Source organism: Callorhinus ursinus, unplaced genomic scaffold (assembly GCF_003265705.2).
Source record: "Callorhinus ursinus isolate GAN/ISIS: 27379988/994484 unplaced genomic scaffold, GSC_fseal_2.0 scaffold71, whole genome shotgun sequence".
Lineage (NCBI taxonomy): Eukaryota > Metazoa > Chordata > Mammalia > Carnivora > Otariidae > Callorhinus > Callorhinus ursinus.
This window is the reverse complement of record NW_027397133.1, coordinates 1,949,965-1,971,761: the sequence shown is the minus strand read 5'-3', so window position 1 is coordinate 1,971,761 and position 21,797 is coordinate 1,949,965. Positions and strand designations below refer to the sequence as shown.

At 41.3% G+C, this 21,797-nt stretch overlaps 2 protein-coding genes and 1 pseudogene across 5 annotated transcripts in view; all 3 read right to left on the bottom strand.

Moving 5' to 3' along the window:
- Nucleotides 1-19,254, bottom strand: part of LOC112807144 (orphan sodium- and chloride-dependent neurotransmitter transporter NTT5-like) — a 42,749-nt gene extending 23,495 nt beyond the window's left edge. Inside the window, exon 1 of the mRNA XM_073886599.1 lies at nt 19,136-19,254. The gene's annotated coding sequence lies outside the window, so the exon portion shown is untranslated. The remainder of the gene's footprint in view (nt 1-19,135) is intronic.
- Nucleotides 2,505-3,588, bottom strand: LOC112807089 (protein SGT1 homolog pseudogene; annotated as a pseudogene).
- LOC112806935 (orphan sodium- and chloride-dependent neurotransmitter transporter NTT5-like) overlaps nt 8,759-21,797 on the bottom strand; it is a 76,820-nt gene continuing 63,781 nt past the window's right edge. For 3 of the 4 annotated variants that reach the window (XM_073886601.1, XM_073886602.1, XM_025849435.2), the window contains 11 exons: nt 15,034-15,450; nt 14,407-14,564; nt 14,087-14,213; nt 13,721-13,896; nt 13,413-13,523; nt 12,991-13,232; nt 11,455-11,641; nt 10,853-11,054; nt 10,574-10,733; nt 9,298-9,460; nt 8,759-9,089 (listed from right to left, as the gene is read on the bottom strand). In XM_073886601.1, coding sequence (XP_073742702.1) covers nt 8,811-9,089; nt 9,298-9,460; nt 10,574-10,733; nt 10,853-11,054; nt 11,455-11,641; nt 12,991-13,232; nt 13,413-13,523; nt 13,721-13,896; nt 14,087-14,213; nt 14,407-14,564; nt 15,034-15,394 — 2,166 coding nt within the window. In that variant the 5' untranslated portion in view covers nt 15,395-15,450 and the 3' untranslated portion in view covers nt 8,759-8,810. The remainder of the gene's footprint in view (nt 9,090-9,297; nt 9,461-10,573; nt 10,734-10,852; nt 11,055-11,454; nt 11,642-12,990; nt 13,233-13,412; nt 13,524-13,720; nt 13,897-14,086; nt 14,214-14,406; nt 14,565-15,033; nt 15,451-21,797) is intronic. The other variant, XM_073886603.1, reaches the window with a different exon arrangement.

Here is a 21,797-nt window from a genome sequence, read left to right as displayed (position 1 = left end):
CACAATGTTATATGCCAATTATACCTCAATAAAACTGAAGAAATAAAGAACTGGCATATGAATAACAGTGGACCCTAAAGTAAAGAGAATAGACGGATAAGAGGCAATACGTAAACTAATACTAGAAGTTAATGTCTTCCATTTAAAAAAAATCCATTTTTACAAATTTAAAGGTTTCACCAGGTTTCAGGCAGTTTTGATGAGAAAAAATATATATGTATCTGGGCATATCCTGGTGAAATCTGTAAACTCCAGAAATGAAGAGAAAAATCTTACAGGCATGTAGACAGAGAAAAACAAGTTACAAAGGGAAACGGATCAGATTAGCATTGGATTTCTCAGCATTATCAGCAGAAGGCAGAAGAGTATGAGATGACATCTACAGAGATAATAAAAGAAATTGCAACCCAAGAATCCTTTATCCAGCCAAGATACCATGAGCTCTCAGTGGGTGGGTGGGGGGGAATCTGTTTTTTAACAAGCTCTCCAGATGATTCTTAGGCATACTAAAGTTTGAGAAACATTGGCTTAAATCACAGAAAAAGATAGAGAGATCCTTATTTTACTTTATGAAGTAAAGCATCACTTTAATACTAAAATCTAGAAAAAGATAGTAGGGGGAAAATCATCTACAACAACTAGATGAACAAACTAAATAAATATTAGCAAACAGAATCCAGCAATTTATCAAAAGGATAATACATTATGACTAAGAAGGATTGATTTCACTGGACTGGTTCAATATCAAAAAATCTATCAACAAGATGAAAATGCACTTGGCAAAATTCAGCAGCTCTATGAATATACTAAAAAATATTGAATTGTAAGCTTCAAATAGGTGGCATTGTGCAAAAAGAAAATAGGTGAACTCTTTGGTGTATGGATTATATCTCAATAAAGCTTTTGTAAAAGAAAACTTTAGGATTCTGAACAAAAGGAAGCTTGGCAGGCAAGGTAAAAGGCTGACAGAATTAATGACTGGATTTTGGGTACTCTATGGAGAGAGGGCAGACAAGGGAGAGTGGAGCTTCCAACTCCTAGTTCACTTTACTGCTGAGAGATGGAAGCCGGGAGGAGAACCAGTGGGCGGGGCCTAAAAGGAGGGAAGCCCAAAGAATATCAACAAGTGGAACCATACCCCTAAAGAGAGCAGCAATTTTTAATTCCTCCATAATTAACCTCCTCTTATCAGCAAGAGTGAGGAAATCCAGAGAAAATGACCCCTTGTAGAACAGTTTTTTTTTTTTTAAAGATTTTTTTATTTATTTATTCATGAAAGACAGAGAGAGAGGCAGATGGAGAAGCAGGCTCCCAAGGAGCAGGGAGCCTGACCTGGGACTCGATCCCAGGACCCTGGGATCATGACCTGAGCCGAAGGCAGACGTTTAACCATCTGAGCCACCACCCAGGCGCCCACAACAGTTCTTTTCTGATGAACCACCCCACACTTCAAATTTCACACCCCCCCCACTCCAAAACCCTCTCAAGGGAAACCCACTCAGAATTATTAGGCAATCAGAAATCCCAGATCTCCAGGCAGTAGCTATCACTTCTTTATGTTGATTCAAAATTTTCAAGGCTGAAAGTTGTTCATTCAATTCTCTTACTTTTTGGAATCTCTGCTGCATTTGTAAAAACCAGATTTTTGTTGAGACTCAGGTTTTGACTTTGTTGATCCTGTTTTTGGGGGGAGGGGATGTTGTTGCTGAAAACTGGGAACCAAGATTCTTTTTTCTATATCAGTATTTCTTTCTTTCTTTTTTTTTTTTTTTAAGATTTTATTTATTTATTCATGAGAGACAGAGAGAGAGAGGGAGAGGGAGAAGCAGGCTCCCAAGGAGCAGGGAGCCCGATGCGGGACTTGATCCCAGGACCCTGGGATCACGACCTGAGCCGAAGGCAGCCGCTTAACTATCTGAGCCACCCAGGCGCCCATATATCAGTATTTCTGTATCAGTAATTTTTGCTGCTTATTTTCTTCCTTTTACTTTAGATTTATTGTTCTTTTTCTACCTTCTTTAATTGGATGTTTTAGCTAATCAATTTTCAGCCTTCTTTTCTAATAATTTAAAATTTACCAATTTACTGCATCTGCTCCTCCCACCAAGGCTCACACAATGCAGATTTCTCCTAAATGGAAAATAGGTTTGGAGGCAGGACAGGCCAAATACGGGCGCGCACGCACACCCCCCCCACACCAATTTAGCTCCCTTCCAACATTTTGATATGCAGTTCTTATTGCTTACTTTTATGTAGTTTCTAATTTTTATTATGCTGTAGTCCTTGACCCATGAATTTTTTTTAAAGACTTTGCTGTTTTTTTAAGATTTTATTTATTTGAGAAAGAGAGAGAGTACGAGCAGGGGGAGGGGCAGAAGGAGAAGCAGAATCCTCCTTGAGCAGGGAGCCCTGGGATCATGACCCCAGCCGGGGGCAGATGCTTAACCAACTGAGTCACCCAGGCACCCTGACCCATGATTTTTTTTTTTTTTTTTGCAATACAGTGATAGCAAATTAATTTATTTAGTACTTTTTCCATTCCATATCATCAGGAGGATTGATTTCAACTTTCCTTTTACCTATATCAGACCAGTTGGTACTCAAAACTGTACCATCAGACTCCATAAATGATTTGTTCATAGCACGTTTCACTTCATCAGAACCATCTGAATAGATCTGCTGAAATAATTTGTTTAAAGCTGCATCTCCCTCCAACTTCTCATTTTTTTCTTCTTCTTTGATTTCACCAACCAATTTATCCCAATTTCTTGTATAATGAGATGATGATGGATATAAGTTCTTTACATCTGCTATGAACTGTTTCGGTTTAGGCACATCTCCTTGCCCCTCTAGCTTTTCCCATCTCACAGCCTCTGTCTTTTTCATTTTAATTTCAATCTTTGTTGAAAGTACTTTAAATGTGCTCTGTTCTGGGATTATAGGATGAAGAAGTCTCAGCTGCAAATTATAATCCTCTCCAGAAGGAAGTTTCACCAAAGCAGACAACTCTTTTTCTGAAAATTCCACATTTACATTATTCTTCTGAACATTCTTGATCATAAGTGTAATGATTACTTGAGATTCTGTATGATACCAGTCATACTTGATTTTTGACTGATGAGTCCTCTGGGATGCACACACCTCAGATTGTGATCCATTCTGGGCCTCCTGACACCTTTTAATCCAGACAGTGAAATCAGGATCCATACTTTCTAATTTCTGTCCTCCCATAAAAGTTTCTAAAGCAGCGGCATAGTTTTTTTCATGGTATTCACATATCCCTTTTCTCAGCATAGCAGTGGAATTATTTGGATTGCGTTCAAGAGATTTCTTTGCATCAGCAACACCATCACAGTAATTCCCAAGAAGAATGTGACAATAAGCTCTTTGACAATAATATTGAGCATCATCTGGTTTCTGTTCCAAAGCCTTAGTCAGCTCCTCTAACGCCGCCTGGGGGTCCTCCTCGATCAGAGCATCTGAGAAGCTCCGGAAAAACTTCTGGACTGTTGCAGGTCCTGTTGCAGCTGCCGCCATCCCTCAAAATCGCTGTTGCTGTTAGAGCTGCTACCTCCGAGGTTATGAGCTACGCCGTCCCATAATTTTTTAAAATGCGATTTTAAAAATGTCTAATTATATGACTTTCTTTTGCTGTGTTTTCATTGTTCATATCTGACTTAATAACACTGTAGTCATAGAACATGGTCTGTATGATAATTTGAAATTTGTTGAGGCTTGTGCTATGAGTTACTATGTGATCAATCTTATATTCTGTGTGCTTCAGAAGATATGTGTTCTCTAATTACTGAATACGGGGTTCAACACGTTCATTATGTCAAACATGTTAATTGTGTTCAAATGTATATACTTACTGTTTTTCTGCTAAAATTGTGTTAATTTTCCACAAAAATGTTGAATTTATCAATTTCTCCTTATAATTCATTAGTTTTATACATTTGAAGCTATATTAGGTCCATGCAATTTGTAATCTTTGTACCCTTCTCATAAATATAATCTTTTAACTTCTTTATCTCAAAAAATATTTTATTGCTGGGCGCCTGGGTGGCTCAGTCGTCGGGTGTCTGCCTTCGGCTCAGGTCGTGATCCCAGAGTCCTGGGATCGAGTCCCACATCGGGCTCCCTCCTCGGCGGGAGGCCTGCTTCTCCCTCTCCCACTCCCACTGCTTGCGTTCCTACTCTCGCTGTCTCTGTCAAATAAATAAATAAAATCTTTAAAAAAAATTTTATTGCCATAATGGTTTTGTCTTTTGGTTAGTATTTGGCAGGTATAGCTTCCTCCTTCCTTTTACTCTAAATCTTCCTGTGTCCTAATGTTATAGATATGCCTCACATAAATGGCAGAGAGCTGGATTTAAAACAATTCAATCTTCAATATTTGTCTTTTAATTAGGATATTTAGTCCATTTGTAAATAATTGTAATTACTAGTGTATGTGGATTTATAATATTTTATCTTCTTGTCCAACTTTCTTTACATTAATCTTTTATATTTTGTTTTGCATTCTTGTGGGTTGATTTTTCTTTGATTTTTTTCCTCTGCTGATCTGTGAATGCGACAGAAACCACTAGTGCTTTCTTTTTTTTTTTTTAAGATTTTATTTATTTGACAGAGAGAGACACAGTGAGAGAGGGAACACAAGCAGGGGGAGTGGGAGAAGGAGAAGCAGGCCTTCCACTGAGCAGGGAGCCCGATGCCGGGCTGGATCCCAGGACCCAGGGATCATGACCTGAGCTGAAGGCATGCACTTAACGACTAAGTCACCCAGGCACCCCCCACTAGTGCTTTCTAATAACTGTGTTCTCTGTTCTTCCGGCCTTTTTGTTCTGGCCAGTGGAATGTGGACAGAAGTCATATACTCCACATTCAGATCTGGCCTGTAAAACGCATTCTCTTTCTCTATCCACCAGATCGCTGGCAAAAACTCCAGAATCTAGAGAAGGGAAGAGCACCAAGATGAAAGAAGTCTTGGTTCTTTAATGACTGGATGTAGAACACTCTCACCCTTATTCCAGCCTATATTGTACTATATTCTGATGTAAGCAGGAAATAAAATCTTATTGTACGAAGTCACTGAGACTTTGTATTGAAACTGTTAGAGAAGCTATCATTTACCTTAACTAATACATAAATTATAGATTGTTTCTTTTTTCGTAGTTACTCTTGAAATTTTAACATGCATCCTTATCAAAGTCTAAAGGTCAATATTATATTTGTCATCCTGCTGAGAGGAATACCCTATCTCTAGCTAGGTACGATTCTTTCCAGTATTTTTGTTCATCACTTTTTTTAACCTTACAAATTAACCACTGTTATTACTGCTTTATGAAGTGAGTATGTGTTCACATTTACCCACATTATCATTAGTTTCTTGGCTTGACATTTCTTCTGTCTCAGGTCTCAGATCTTCCTTCTCAGATCATTTTCCTTTTCCTTGAAGCACATACCTTACCAAAGATTTGTGAGTGGAAAATTGTTTTGTTCACCTGAAAATAACTGTATTTTGCTTTGTTCTTGAGGAATAGTTTTTGCTGGATTTATAATTCTTTTTTTAAGATTTTATTTATTTATTTGATAGAGAGAGAGACAGCAAGAGAGGGAACACAAGCAGGGGGAGTGGGAGAGGGAGAAGCAGGCTTCCCTCTGAGCAGGGAGCCCGATGTGGGACTCAATCCCAGGACCCTGGGACCATGACCTGAGCCGAAGACAGTCGCTTAATGACTGAGCCACCCAGGTGCCCCTGGATTTATAATTCTAAACTGACAGTTATTTTCTCACTTCTTGGCAGATACTTTCCCACTACCTGGCTTCTCTTGCCATTGAAAAGAAACCAGCTATGAAATAGTTATTCCTTTGTAAGTAATGTCTTTTCTGCCAGGTTGCTCTTTAGATCTATTTTTGGTGTGCTCCAGTTTCCTTTTATTTATCCTTCTTTGGATTTGTTGTGCTCCCTTGGTGCAAGGATTTCTATCTTTCCTTGATTTTGGAAAGTGTTCAGCATTTTTCTCTTTGCAAATTGCCTCTTCCCTATTCTTCCAATGATCACTTTCTGGAGCCCCTATTACACGTATGTTAGACTTTCTCCTACTACCCTCCATGTCTCATAATCTCATATATTAAACATTTAAAAATTTTTAATTCAACTATAATTAACATACAGTGTTATATTAGTTCCAGGTGTACAATATAATGATTCAAAAATTCTATACAGGGCGCCTGAGTGGCTCAGTTGGTTAAACGACTGCCTTCGGCTCAGGTTATGATCCTGGAGTCCTGGGATCAAGTCCCACATCGGGCTCCCCCTTCTCTCTGGGGAGCCTGCTTCTCCCTCTGCCTCTGCCTGCCACTCCCCCTGCTTGTGCTCACTCTCTCTCTGTGTGTCAAATAAATAAAATCTTTAAAAAAAAATAAAAAAAGAAAGAAATTTTAAAAAATTCTATACAATGCTCATCAAGATAAGTGTAATACTGGGGCCCCTGGGTGGTGCAGTCGGTTAAGCGTCCGACTCTTGGTTTCTGCTCGGGTCATGATTTCAGGGTTATGAGATCAAGCCCTGAGTTGGGCTCCATGCTCAGTGCAGAGTCTGCTTGAGATTCTTGATCTCTGCCTCTCTTCCAGGTTGTGTTCTCACTCTCCCAAATAAATAAAATAAAATCTTAAAAAAAAGATAAGTGTACTCTTGATCCCCTTTATTTCACCCATCACCCCACTGACCTCCCCCTGGCAACCACCAGTTTGTTCTCTGTATTTAAGTCTGTTTTTTTGTTTGTCTCTTTTTTGTTTGTTTGTTCATTTGTTACTTAAATTTCACATATGGTTAATCTCATATTTTTAATACTGTAGTTTCTCTGTACTATATTACTGGTAATTTCTTTGATTTGTCTCTTCCTAGTTTTTTTTTTTTTTAAGATTTTATTTGACAGAGAGAGACACAGCAAGAGAGGGAACACAAGCAGGGGGAGTGGGAGAGGGAGAAGCAGGCTTCCCGCTGAGCAGGGAGCCCGATGTGGGGCTTGATCCCAGGACCCTGGGACCATGACCTGAGCCGAAGGCAGACGCTTAACGACTGAGCCACCCAGGCGCCGCTCTTCCTAGTTTTCTAATTGGTTGTTTAACCCATCTATTGATGTTTTTAATCTTCATGATTTTTTTCATCTCTAAAAGTTCTTTTTGGTTCCTTTACAAATACCCTGATGGTTTCTGAGAGTCTTTTGTACCTCTTAATTTAAACTTTTTGTCTTTTTTTTTTTTTTTAAGATTTTATTTATTTGTTTGAGAGAGAGAGAGATGGTGAGAGAGGGAACACAAGCAGGAGGAGTGGGAGAGGGAGAAGCAGGCTCCTTGCTGAGCAGGGAGCCCGACACAGGGCTCCATCCCAGGACCCCAGGATCATGAACTGACCCAAAGGCAGATGCTTAACAACTGAGCCACCCAGGCACCCCTGTCTTTAAATATATTAAGCATATTTTAGTTTATATTACACACCTGATAATTCCAGTACGTTAGGTCCATGCAGCTGTGATTCTGTTACTTGTTGTTTCTGCTAATCCTCCCTTAGGGTACCTTTTGCCTTGGATGTTTTATGATTTCTTTTTCTGAGCTCACGTTCATGGAATTCTATGAGGCTTGGTAGAGGTTCTGTTTCCCCCAGAGATCATTTATATTTACTAATGACAGGTGCTGGGGGCAAGGTGCTATCCACTAAGCACCTTTTATATTAATCTCAACTTGGGGGGTGCCTGGGTGGCTCAGTTGTTAAGTTGTTTTCTGATATGTTTTAAGTGTCTTATACTATGGTGTGTCTTGTTTGTCTTATTTTGTTTTCACCTTGCCCTAAATGAAGTATTCCTTGGGTCTTCAGTCTCTGAAGTTAACCTCTACTCTCTCTCATTCCCTGCCAAATATCCTTCCATCAGGCTCCTAGACAACCATAGTAAAAATATATAATGTGTAAAGTTTTAAGTCCCTTGGTAGACTTGGTAATCAACTATTCCAAGTATTTAAGAGATACACGAGGAAGTCACCAATTATTAGCCACTTTGCCATAATTAGTGAATCTACTGCTTTCTGAGAAAACTGTCGCTGTTTGTTTAGGAAGGACTAGGCAGAGAGGGCCTGGGATTCTAGCATTTGAATTGAACAAAGTCAATGGAAGGCAAGAATGGGAGTTGGGCATTTTTTTTATGACAAAAGCAAAGTTCCACTGATGTAGTTACCAGCATCATTTTTACCTTAGTTTCATAGGGATCAGACCTGACACAGACCAATTCCAAGAGGAAGGCAGCCTAGGAGAAGTAGGATCAGCAGTCACCATCAACCAAATACTGGAAGTCAAAGAATACCATTATTATGTGTCTGGTGAGGGCAAGTATAGGAGATGCAGAGAATGGCTGCTGTGTTAACCGCCATCTGGTCAGAAAAAAACTTCCCCAATCCAGGAAAACAAAATGTCTTGGGTCCAGTTACATTAGCAGGTGCTACTTTTACCTTTTCTAATGTCAAGTTGCCTGCGAGAGAGTTCCACTTTGAAAAAGAAGTGATGTTTTGGGGCGCCTGGGTGGCTCAGTCGGTTAAGCGACTGCCTTCGGCTCAGGTCATGATCCTGGAGTCCCGGGATCAAGTCCCGCATCAGGCTCCCTGCTCAGCAGGGAGTCTGCTTCTCCCTCTGACCCTCCCCCCTCTCATGTGCTCTCTCTCTCTCATTCTCTCTCTCAAATAAATAAAATCTTTAAAAAACTGAAAAAGAAGTGATGTTTTTGCCAAATAAACCAAGTCTTTATTTCCAAGATGAATTACTCACATGGCAGAGAGGTTTTTCCTTGTTGCTTATCTATTTTATTAATCTTCTTTTGACTTTTCCTCACCTGAAGCCGTGGATTGGACTTTGGTGAGTTCCCTTTAGCTTCAGGTTTGAAGATAACCGTGGTCCCACTGTGAATCATGGAGACTGTGAAATCCACACCAATGAGTGTGTACAAGAAGTAGGCAGGGATAGGCAAGATGGTAATGATGATGAGGATGATGAGCAAGACCTTAGCCCATGATGGATAAATTCGGATCACCTCATTTGACTGTGGAGAAAGGGAAGGTTTAGAATACCCAGGTTCTCTGAAATGGAAGGCTACAAAGGCTGGGGGTAAGACATGAACCAAGGCCAGAGACTAGATAACTGAATCCCTAAGGGAATCAGGGAATAAGGTGACAGTCTTAGAGGCCAGAAGAGATTGAAAAGTCCTCACCCACTCCCACTCCCTAGGGGGGTCTTAGAGGAAGGCTCACAATGCTTGAGTCCCAGGCCAAGTAGGTGATGGTCTTCAGAGACAGATGAAGCAGGGTGCTTACAAACAGGACTAGCAGCACAAATGGAGACAGAAAACACCACAGCCAACGATAGATGGGAGAGATGGGGTGGCCCAACATGATAATCAAGTCTGCAAGGAACCTGGGAGGAAGGGCCACAAGGGTTTGGGGGAGCCTGTTCAGGCCTTACCCAGCCCTGGGGAGGGGTCAATCCAAACTCAGCCTGGGAGACAAAGCTTCACATTTCTTAAACCTTTCTGTTCACCTCCACAACCAGTTTTCTTGCCTCTAATTCATCACCTTTCAGTCTGATTTCTGTCCCAGCCCCATGATTTAAAAAAACAAAAAAAATTTTCTCTCCTCCATCACCCTCAGGATAAAAGCCAATATATCCAGTCTCTGAATGTAGTTTCTTTATGCCCATATAGCCAGGTTTCTTTGGTGCACCTTCTTAACTCCAACATATGTGCACATTGGTTTCTTTTGCTTAGAATGCCCTTTCTTTCTTTCCCTTGACAAACTCCCCTTCCTCTGTCTAGATTCTGTTCAAGCATCCTCTCCTTGCCTTCTTTAGATAACCATCTGTGTTCCCAGAGTGCCCTCAGCTGCCTATGATAGATAGGCTTACTATCCTGCCCCCAAATCTACCTTTGTTTGTCTCCTTCTTTCAACTCTGAGAGCAGAAACTCAATGTAATTTATCCCAGTATCCTCAGTGCTCACAAGGCCTGTCTGGTCCTTGGGCACACTCTGGGTAATATGTGAGAGTAAGTGTATGATCAGCAAACTGATGCCAAGAGCCACCATCACCTAGAAACATCGCCACATTTAGATTACACACTGTTTCTCAAATATTAGTGTGCATACAATTTACTTGTGGTTCTTATTAAAATGCAGATATGGATTCGAAGGTCTGGGGTACAGCCTGAGGGTCTGCATTTCTAATAAACTCCCAGGTGATGCCAAAGCTGCTATTCCAGAGCACACTTTGAGAAGCAAGGAATTACATGCCCACACCACCCTGGTTAAAAGTAAGGCTCAGGAGCCCCTAGGACTTGATAGGGACCGTCCACCACTTTTCCATTCTACACCTGTTTTCTCCAGGAGTCAGCCCATGCCTTCTCCTTCCCACCTCCCTGGGGGCTCTCCAAAAGCCCTGGGTCAGAGGTCTGACAGTGACAGCAGGAGGGCCAATACTCCCTAGGGGACCTCACTGTGTGGGTGCACGGCTGCAGATTCTGGGCTTGGGGCATCACCTCCTGGCTCCATAGATCCAGGCCATGGCTATGTTCTCCAAGATGACAACGAAGAACAGGGGCAGAGATACCCAGTAATCATCCAGCAGGTTCACATAGTAGCTACCCGAAGACGTCACGAAAATGAGGCTGCCCAGGTACATAGGCACACAGACGCCCACTGAGGGAAAACATCAGATTTGGATCAAGGTCAGAATTCATACTAGGTTGTGTAAGAGTCCCAGTAGGGTTAAGCTAAACAATGGTCCTAGGTGGGAATGGGGTCATAGGTTAGAGTACCTGTGAGCAGATTTGTATATTTCCTGAGGGAAGAGAAAGTGTCCCGGAGAGGGGTAACAATGCCCTGCATGATCCCGATCATGGTGCTCAGTCCCAGGCTTGCCAGCAACACGAAGATGATGATGGCCCAGAAGGTGGATCCAGAAAACACAGAGGTGATATTGGTAAATGCCACAATGGCCACACCGGGACCCTCCATAACCTGTGAGTGATGGCATGAAGGGCAAGAGCTCTGAGCTCACTCTGTAGAATCTGAACTGCATTCCTGTCCCCTCCCCTAGGAAACAATCTATAGCACCATTAATAGACATTGGGAAACTCATCTGGCCTTGAGGCAGGAGGACTTCATCTGACAACAGCTGCTGGTCTGGCAACTCTTTTGGGTTGGTATGAACATGCTTATATGAACTCCAGTGCTTGGTGCTACAGAGGCTACAACTGCCTTATTGCAATAGGGTACTGTGAACCTTGGTCTTGGTTGTCCAGTATGCTGTCAGGAATTGCCTTTCTGGATTCTAGAGACACCTATGGAGAGCTGAAGTTTCTGGTGCACCGGGGGTTTTGAAGGGAAGATAAGGACTCCATCCCCAACCCTTACCTACCTCCTTCAGTTCATGAGCTATGTTGCAATTGGTCATATAGGGTAGGACCGTGTCTTTGGTTTGTTTAGGGAGGCTCTTGAGCCACGTGGAGTAGATGGAGCTTGGATCATGATACATACTGTCTGGGGGGTGGGCCTCGGCAGGCAGCACCCCAGAAGCTATCAGATACAGCACTGTCTCAGCATTCCTGGAGACAGGGGTAGAATTACATAAAACCATTATGGCCCTTTAAGATAACTTCTCTTACCTTCTACATGAGAAGGAAAACCACTAGTCTAGAGTTTTTGATCTGCACTGAAACCTAGGTCTCCAGGGTCCCAGTGCTCACTGTCTGACACCTACTTTCATAAGGTGTCTGCCGGAGGCCAGAGAGTTTCTGACTTAAGTGGGGCCCTGGAGGGGGTCTTTCGTACAATGTCATGTAGGGCTTTAGGACCTATACCTCCTACTAGATAATCTTAGGACAATGTTAAAGCTTCTCAGCTTTCTTGACCTACTGGTCTCTCCAATCTCCTAACATATAACTCTTCACCTTCTCTCCTTCGGCCACACTCAACTATTCAACCTCCTCCAACCTGCCATGCTCCCCATCATCTCTGTATCTTTGGCACATGACATTCTCTCTGCCTAGAACCACCCCCACTCTGCTCCTGCTCAGTCTACCCCAATTCTACCACTATACGGTTCTCCATATGCAAATTCCTACAAATCCTCACTCAGCTCCCTGAACCCTATTTACTGCCATGGAAAGCTCTTCAAGATCCATTTCCATAAGAGCAAGTCAACAAGCTGCAAAAAAGTAGTATGGTATGATCCAATTTTTTTAATGGTATGTTTTTATATGTAGGTATATGAATAGGAAACATTTGAAAGAATACTAGCTGTGGTTATTTGTCAGGAGACAGACTGAGCTCAGGATTGCCTCCAGGAGGAAGCCTTCTCTGACTGCCCCAGGAAGTTAATAGCTTGCTCTTCTGTGTTTCTCATCATCCTTACTACCAGTTCTCATCTCCTTGTGATTATCTATTTAGTATCTGCTTCCTAAAAAGACTGTGGTTTTCCTGAGGGCAGGGATGACGGTCTGCTTTACCATTGGCTGTGTTTCCAGAATCCAACACAGGTTGCCAGATAGATGTTTTATAAATGTCTGATGAGAATTTTTAGAATGAATCTCACAGGAGAAAAAAAATCAGGAATGGGCTATGGGGACTATGGTGGGGCTATGAGTCCTTTTTATTTTTTCTTATCTAATGATTCTGCTGAAGCTATTCTCCTAATTTTCCATGGCAGACCCCAGTTAAGAATGGGGTGAACACAACTTTGAAAACCTCCAAGTTTGGGGCTTTCCTAGTTTAGAAAGGCTCTGAAGAAGTTGGAGAGATTCAGGTGTTTCAAAGGTTCAGGAGGCTCTAGTCTGAGGGTCCCACATTGACTGAGCCAAAAGCCCTGAGGGATGGGGGCCTAGACTGGAATTGTGTGAGCTATTTCTAAGACTTTGGTCTTTATGATGATCTCCATATGAAAGCCTGGGCTCACCTCAGGTAACATTTTTCATTGTTCTCTGTGGCCAAGTGGCCCATTATGGCAAATACAAACACCGTTGCAGTCAGTGAGGCCGTCAAGTTCAGAAGAGCCACAACAAAGGCATCCATGACACAGTTGTTGGACCGAGGGATGTATGAGCTGATTGCAGTGAAGCTGCCAAAGCCAGGGCCCATGGATAAAAAGAGCTGGTTCCCTGTCCGGCGCCACACTTGCACAGAGTACAGGGCTGGTACCTGGGGAGAAGTACTGTGTAAACTGGGATATAAAGGGAAGAGGAGTAAACCATGATATGATGGAAGATGAGAAGAAGGTGGTGAAGGAGGGAACCAGGAGGGCCTCTATCAGACTGACAACCATTCTGTCTCTGACATCCCCATGTGGATAAGAGGATCAAAGGGCAGGGGACACCTCACCTTGGCAGCCAACAAATTCTTGAGACCAAAATGTGCGCCTTCCAGCATGAGACTCCGGATAAGGAGACAGAAAAGGATGAAGTAGGGAAGGAGTACTGACACATACAGCATCTGAGTGGGAAGTATGATTCAGAAATAGAGGTTAGCAAAGGCAGAAGCTGGGACAGTAGGATCAAAGACTACTGAGAGTCAAAGGTCATATTAGAAGGAGTTAGAAGTTGGAGACCTACAGGCATCAAGTTAGGAGAATATTAGGGGGTCTCAGATAGAAGGGAGTCTATCAGATTATAAGTTAGAGGATGGCTCACCTTCCCAGTGGACTTGGGTCCTTTGATCATGGAGATGCAGATAATTAACCATGTCATAAAGAGAGAGACACTGAGATGCATAACTGGTAGTCCACCCATTTCAATTTCATCTGTAGCCTTCAGTACATTCCGGTACCAAAAGTATGTGGTGGGTGCTGTCCGCTCACATTCAGGATCTGAGGGGAACTGGCCATGGAGGAAACTGCAAGACCACGTGCCTCCCTCTTCCAATCCCCCTCCACCCCCTCCTTCCAATCTCCATCATCTTCCTGCTCATCCTTATTCTCTCAGTGACCCTCTTCCTTCCTCATTGCCCTATCCTTTTTTCAGCCCTCCCACTTGCCATTTTCTTCCCTCTCTTCTCACCAAAATCACTGGAGTTCCTCAGTAAGGGGCACATTGACCAAGGCAGTGGAGACTGGAAAGACTGAACCAAATAGAAGAGACTCCAAGCCATGAGCACACTGTAGTACAAACCCACGATGCAGCACACCTAGGAACCATGAAGAATTCTGGAGACAGAAGAAAGGTAGGCCAGCAGAAGGGAGGGGATTTGACCAGAGGACTGGGGAACTGAAGAGACGTGACCCATAGAAGTCAAGTCATGGGACCCATCCCAGGACAAGGAACTGTTGGGGTGGGAGTGGGGCATAAAGGGTAGGCCTGGGCAGCCCAGGACTCCTCACCATGAAGCTGGTGTACCCCACACCACCAATCCAGGGGCTGATGACCTTCCATACACCAATGCTGCCCTGACGCATCCTCTGACCAGCTGCCATCTCCAGAAATAGAAGAGGAACCCCGACCAAGAACAGCATGAGCATGTAGATGATGAGAAAACTGCCTGTGCAGGGAGTCAGGAGGGGCTTTGAGAACCACCTGGCTTTTCAGTGCCTGGACTTCCTTGGGGTCTGGCAAAACACGTTCCCCACCAGTGACCTCCCTCAGGGCCACCGGCATCAGGGCTCAACTGTTTCCACATCCCTCATAGTCCCAGGTGTCCCTTGGGTCCCCAGGTCCTGGAAGACCCAGATGCCTAGTTTCCACTCCCACCCTGAATCTCGGCCTTCAGCCCCACCATCCTCATGAACCTAAGTGTTCAGATATCCTATTCCCATCCTAGGTGTTCAGGTACCTGGCTCCAGCGTTGGTGGTATAGTGGTGAGCACAGCTGCCTTCCAGGTACCTGGCTCCTGCCCTAGTCAGGTTCCCAAATCCCCACCCCGACATATTTCAGAGACCCTAGAGTAGCAGGATAGTCCTCTGGCTCCTCACCCCCTTGTGGGTCCATGATTCCTGGTCCCCAGGCTTACCACCTCCGTTGTGAAAACACAGATAAGGAAAGCGCCAGATGGTACTCAGTCCCACAGAAAAGCCCACCTGGGCCAGGAGGTACTCAATTTTATTGGCCCATGATGGTCGGTCAGTGGGGGCTTCCTCCTTTGGCTCATCATTGTCTATGGTCTCCAGTATTTCATCATTATCTTCATCAGACCAAATGTATGATGACACAGTGTCAAACTTCTGTTCCTCTGACATCGGTTCCTCAGTAATCAAATCAGACTTTAAGAGCTGGGAAGCTGAGGTAGTAGTAATCAGGGATTTGAAATCTGAAGGTCTAGAAATCTGGGGTCTCTCATCTTGGGCCTCCATGTTTTCACTAACAGATGTCATCCTGGATGGACTCTAGTTCCTGCTTCTGCAGGGATGGGGCTTCCTTCTCTGTTGACCTTAAGGACATCAAGAACTACAGACTTCAGATATATGAGCTAAGGAAAGACAAGATTCATCCTGCAAGAACCCCTGAGGCCTCCCAAACCCTTTCATCCTTATGTGGAGAAGAACATAGAGTCTCTACCCTTGAAAACATACCAAGAATATGTATGCTTCTAGAAAATAATAATTTTAAAACAATACTACTAACAATAATACCAAAAGCCATAAAATGTCTAGGAATAATTTTAACAAAAGATGAGCAAGGCCTTTACACACACAAACACACACAAGTGTACACACTAAAATATTACTGAGAGAAAATAAAATTAAGGGATATAAGATGTTTGTGAAATGGAAGTATAACAATGTCAATTATCCCCAATTTGATCTACAAATTCAATGCAATTCTTATTGAAATCACATCAGGGTTTTGGGGAAATTGACAAGCTGATTCTAAAATGTACATGAAAAGCAAAAGGCCTAGAATGGTTAATACAATCTTGACAAAGAAGAACCAAATGTAAAAACTAATTATAAAGCTATAGTAATTAAGAGAGTATGGTATTGGCACAGGGATCTATGGCACAAATGGGTCCATGGATCAATATACTGTACTGTTTAATATGGTAGCTACTAGCCACATACAGCTATTTAAATTAATTAAAATTAAGTAACATTAACAATTTAGTTCCTCAGTCATACTAGCCACATATCAAGTGCTCAGTAGCTACATGGCTACCATACTGGAAGGACAGATATCAAACATTTCCATTATCACAGAAAGTTCTGTGGATACTACTGGGAGAGTTCAGAAACACACAAATATAGATGCCTGATTTACAATAAAGATGGCACTGCAAAGTTGTAGAGAAAGGGCATTCTTTTCAATGAACACTGGTTGTTAGAGCAATTGGAAATCTACAGAGATAAATGAACCCTGGCCTCCCCAACTTCACATATTAAATAAAAATCTATTCAGAGAAGATCGAAGTTCTAAATGTAAAAGATAAAACAGTAACACTTCCAGATGAAAAACCTAGAAGAATACTGCATGACTTGGGTGTAGGCACAGATTTCTTAAATAGGACATAAAAAGCACCAACCATAAAGGAAAAGTTTGACACACTGGATTAAATTAAATATAGAAAATTCTTCAATGAAAACTTTGCATTAAATGAATAAACAGGGGCGCCTGGGTGGCTCAGTTGGTTAAGTGTCTGCCTTCGGCTCAGGTCATGATCCCAGGATCCTGGGACTGAGCCCTGCATCAGGCTCCCTGCTCCGCAGGGGGCCTGCTTCTCCCTCTCCTCCCGGTTCATGCTCTCTCTCGCAATCTCTGTCTCTCTCTCAAATAATAAATAAAATCATTTAAAAAAATAAATGAGTAAACAGACAAGCCCTGGAACAGTGGAAGATATTTGCAACATATATGGTAGACAGAATAATGCCCTTCTCCAAGATATTCACATCCTAATCCCTAGAACCTGTAAATATGTTAGCTTATGTGGAAAAAGTGACTTTTCAATGTGATTAAGTTATTGATCTTGAAATGAGATTATCCTGGATTATCTATGATGGGCCTAATGTAATTATAGGGTCCTTCTATGGGAAAAAGGGAGGTAGGAGACTCAGAATCCAAGGAGGAAATGAGATGGCAGGAGCAGAAGTTAGAGTGATGAACCTTGAATGTGGAAGAAGGGGCTGTGACTCAAGGAATGCTAGCTGGAAAAGGCTAGGAAATGGATTTTCCCCTAGATCCTATGTAAGGAACACAGGCATGCTAACACCGTGCTTTTAGCCCAGTGAAACAGATTTCAGATTTCTGACCTCCAGAACAGTACAATAATACATTTATGTTGTTTTAAGCCACTAAGTTTGTAGTTGTTAGAGCAATAGTAGGAAACTAACAAAACATATAACCAAAAAATGGCTGTTTCCCAAATAATATTTATAAAAAAGAAATACATACAAATAAATAAGAAAAGTAGACAAGTTAAAAAGTGGAAGAGAAGGAAGAGAAAGCTTGAACAAGCTTACTAATATATTAAATATACAAACTGATAACCATTGGAAATGGTGGTCATTACTCAACTTCACTGGTCACCAAGAAAATGTAAATAAAACCACAATGAGAATTGATGGATATATATGCAATAAATTGCATATAGTAAAATGTTAATTGTAGAACCTATGTTGATGGGTATATTGATGGTCACTGTATACATCTTCCAACTTTACTGTATGCCAACTAATAAAATGTTGGGAGGAAACCACAATGAGACCACTATATACCTACTAGATGAGTTAATATGAAAAAGTCTGATTAAACCAAATGATGGCACATGTGGAAACTTCTGGAACTCACATACACAGTTGGTAGAAGCATAGATTGGCACTACTTTAGAAAACTAGTTGAACATATCTATATGAACATATCTATATGTCTTTAAATATTTTCATATTTTATAATCCATTCCAAAGTGATCATCTAACAGAAGTGTATACATAAGTACACCAAAAACCATGTCCAAGAATGCTAATAGTTGTACTATTCATAACTGCCCAAACCTGGAAACAATACAAATCTCCCTCAACAGTAGAATGGATCAGTGCTAGTATATTCATATGATGGGTATGCAACAATAAAAACAGTGAATTGCTGATATGCACAACCTGGATGAATCTCAGAAATATTACTGTGAATGAAAGAAGCAAGGCAAAGAAGAGAACATACTATATAATTTCACTTATATGAAGTTCAAGAAGAGGCTAGACAAATTCATGGTGTCAGAAAGCCAGGATAGTGTACTTACATCGTGATAATTTATCTAATTATAATTATGATTTGCACATACTTCAAATGTGATACTTTAATGAAAGTTTATCTTAGGGGCAACCTGGCTGGCTCAGTTGGTAAAGCATGTGACTCTTGATCTCTGGGTTGTGAGCTTACTTTAAAAAAGTTTATCATAAAAATGAACATTGGAAAACAAACCAACCAAAACCCCTGGATTTCTATATAGTAATAATAAACAGAAAATAGATTTTAAAAAAGAAAGATAGCACTCACACAGCAACAAAAACTATATGGCATCAAGAAATACACCTAGGGCACCTGGGTGGCTCAGTCGGTTAAGCGACTGCTTTCGGTTCAGGTCATGATCCTGGAGTCCCGGGATCGAGTCCTGCATCGGGCTCCCTGCTTGGCGGGGAGTCTGCTTCTCCCTCTGACCCTCCCCCCTCTCATGTGCTCTCTCTCTCTCTCTCTCTCATTCTCAGTCTCTCAAAATAAATAAATAAATCTTAAAAAAAAAAAAAAAGAAATACACCTAAACATTAAACCAAGACCACAAATATGCAGAAAGATTCCATGTTCATGAATATAAATACTCAATACTATAAGGATGGAATTTCTCCCCAAAATTGATTTATAGATTCAATGCCATTTCAGTCAAAATCTCAATGTAATTTTTCATGAGAGCTAACAAGATTTTACAATTTATATAGAAGAATAAAGTGCTGAATATAATGAAGAGACTGCCACTAGTTCTTTGTCACCGGCCAAGATGGATAAAATAATGATACATGACCAGTGTCTCTCACTGATAACAGCTAAAATAGAATATAAGAAACAACAACCTGAGAGCTTTGAAAAGCAAACTGAAGGGAAAGAAGCAGACTGGGAAGTTAAGTTACAACCTGAATAGGGCGCCTGGGTGGCTCAGTTGGTTAAGCGACTGCCTTCAGCTCAGGTCATGATCCTGGAGTCCCGGGATCGAGTCCCACATCGGGCTCCCTGCTGAGCAGGGAGTCTGCTTCTCCCTCTGAACTTCTTCCCTCTCATGCTCTCTATCTCTCATTCTCTCTCTCTCAAATAAATAAATAAAATCTTTAAAAAAAAAGTTACAACCTGAATAATGACTTATAATGGGAGGAATGAGTTTCATATTTCTTTCCCCTCCTTTTTCCTGATCCAAGAATAAGCCAAACCAGGAAACTGTGCAATAAGCACCAACAGCAGAAACTCCAGGAGAAGCCTCTTTTTTTCCAAAGGACCAGGAAAAGAAGCTCCTATGCACCAGACAGTGTGTGTGTTGGGGGGGGTAGATACCGATTTTCCCTTCTCACCTCAGAGGCTCACCTCTGAACTACACAAGCAGAGAACAAATGTGAAGAAGTGCAACAAGGTTCTGACAACTGAACGATACAAACCACTGTCCAAGTCATAGACTGACCCCAGGGTGGCCCATGCTAATCCAAGTAGCACAGCAAAGCCTTTGAAGATTGAACTAAATTGTAACCAACACCCACAGAAGATATGACAAAACCTGCCATCTGAACTTACCCAGGCTGACGGCCTGCTAAAACAAATAAAGCAAACAAAACTCAACATTCTCCACAGGATTTAAAAAAATTTTTTTTTCTCCACAGGATATTAACATGATCCTGAGTTCACAACATAATATTAAAAATTCCCAGGATACAATCCAAAACTACTCATCATTTAAACACACACAGAGAAAAATCTGACCATTTCCCAAGGGAAAAGACAATTAACAGACGTCAACCCTAAGATGACCCAGATGATGGAATTTATTATTTTTAAAACTGCATATATTTTTACAGCTTTTTTGAGGTATTATAGACAATTAAGAAATGTATATATTTAAGGCATAATATGTAATGTTTTGATATATGTATACATTGTGATATGATCACCCCACAAAGTTAATTAATTTATCCCTCACCTCACAGTTATTATTTGTGTGTGTGTTAGAAACATTTAAGATCTACTCTCCTAGCAAATTTCAAGTATACAATACATTATTATTAACTATAGTCACCACGTTGCACATTAGGTCTCCAGAACTCATTCAGCTTATAATGGAAAGTTTGTTCCCTCTGACCAACAGACATCTCTGCATTTCCTCCACCCCTCATCCCCTGGTAACCATTCTTCTACTCTGTTTCTATGAATTTGACTTTTTTTAGATTCCACATATAATTGAGATCAGCCGTATTTGTTTTTCTGTACCCGGCTTATTTTACTTTGTATAATGTCCTTGAGGTTCATCCACGTTGTCAGAAATGGCAGGATTTCCTTCTTTTCTAAGGCTAAATAATATTCCATTGTATGTATATATGCATCACATTTTCTTTATCCAACCATCTGTTGAGGGACACTTAGGTTGTTTTCATATCTTGGCTATTGTGAATAATGCTACAATGAACATGGGAGTGCAGGTTCTCCTCAAGAACCTGATTTCATTTCCTTTGGACATGGACCCAGAAGCGGGATTTCTGGATCATATGGTAGTTCTATTTTTAATTATTTGAGGAACCACCATCCTGTTTTCCATAATGGTTGTACCAATTTATATTCCATTTACATTACAGTGTATAAGCGTTCCCTTTTCTGCACATCCTTGCCAATACTTTTTATCTTTTGACTTTTTGATAGTAGCCATCTTAAGGGTATGAGATGATCTCTCATGTGGTTTTGATTTGCACTTCCCTGATGGTTAGTGATGTTCAGTACTTTTTCATATACCTATCGACCATTAGAATGTTTTCTTTGGAAAAAGGTCTATTTAGGTGCTTTGCTCATTTTTACTTTTTTTTTTTTTTTTTTGCCACTGAGTAGTATGAGTTCCTTATGTATTTTGGCTATTAACATCTTACGGATATACAGTTTGCAAATATTTTCTCATTCTATAGGATGCCTTTTATTTTGTTGATTCCCTTTCTGAGCAGAAACTTTTTAATTCAATGCAGCCCCACCTGTTTAATTTTTCCTTTGTTGCCTGTGCTTTTGGTGTCATACCCCAAAAAACCATTGTTGAGATATAATGTCAAGGAAATTTTCCCATGTGTTTCTCTAGGAGTTTTATAGTTTCAGGTCTTACGTTTAAGACTTTAACCAATTTTGAGGGGCGCCTGGGTGGCTCAGTTGGTTAAGCGACTGCCTTCAGCTCAGGTCATGATCCTGGAGTCCCAGGATCGAGTCCCACATCGGGCTCCCTCCTCAGCAGGGAGTCTGCTTCTCCCTCTGACCCTCCCCTCTCTCATGCTCTCTCTATCTCATTCTCTCTCTCAAATAAATAAGTAAAATCTTAAAAAAAAAAGACTTTAACCAATTTTGAGTTGATTTGTGTATGGTATGAGACAAAGTTCCAATTTCTTTCTTTTGCCTGTGAATATCCAGTTTTCCCAACACATTTATTGAAGAGAATATCCTTTCCCCTATTGTATATTCTTGGCACCTTAGTTGACTGAACATGTGTAGGTTTATTTCTGGGCTCTCTATTCTGTTCCATTGATCCATGTGTCTGTTTTTATGTGAGTACCATACTGTTTTGAT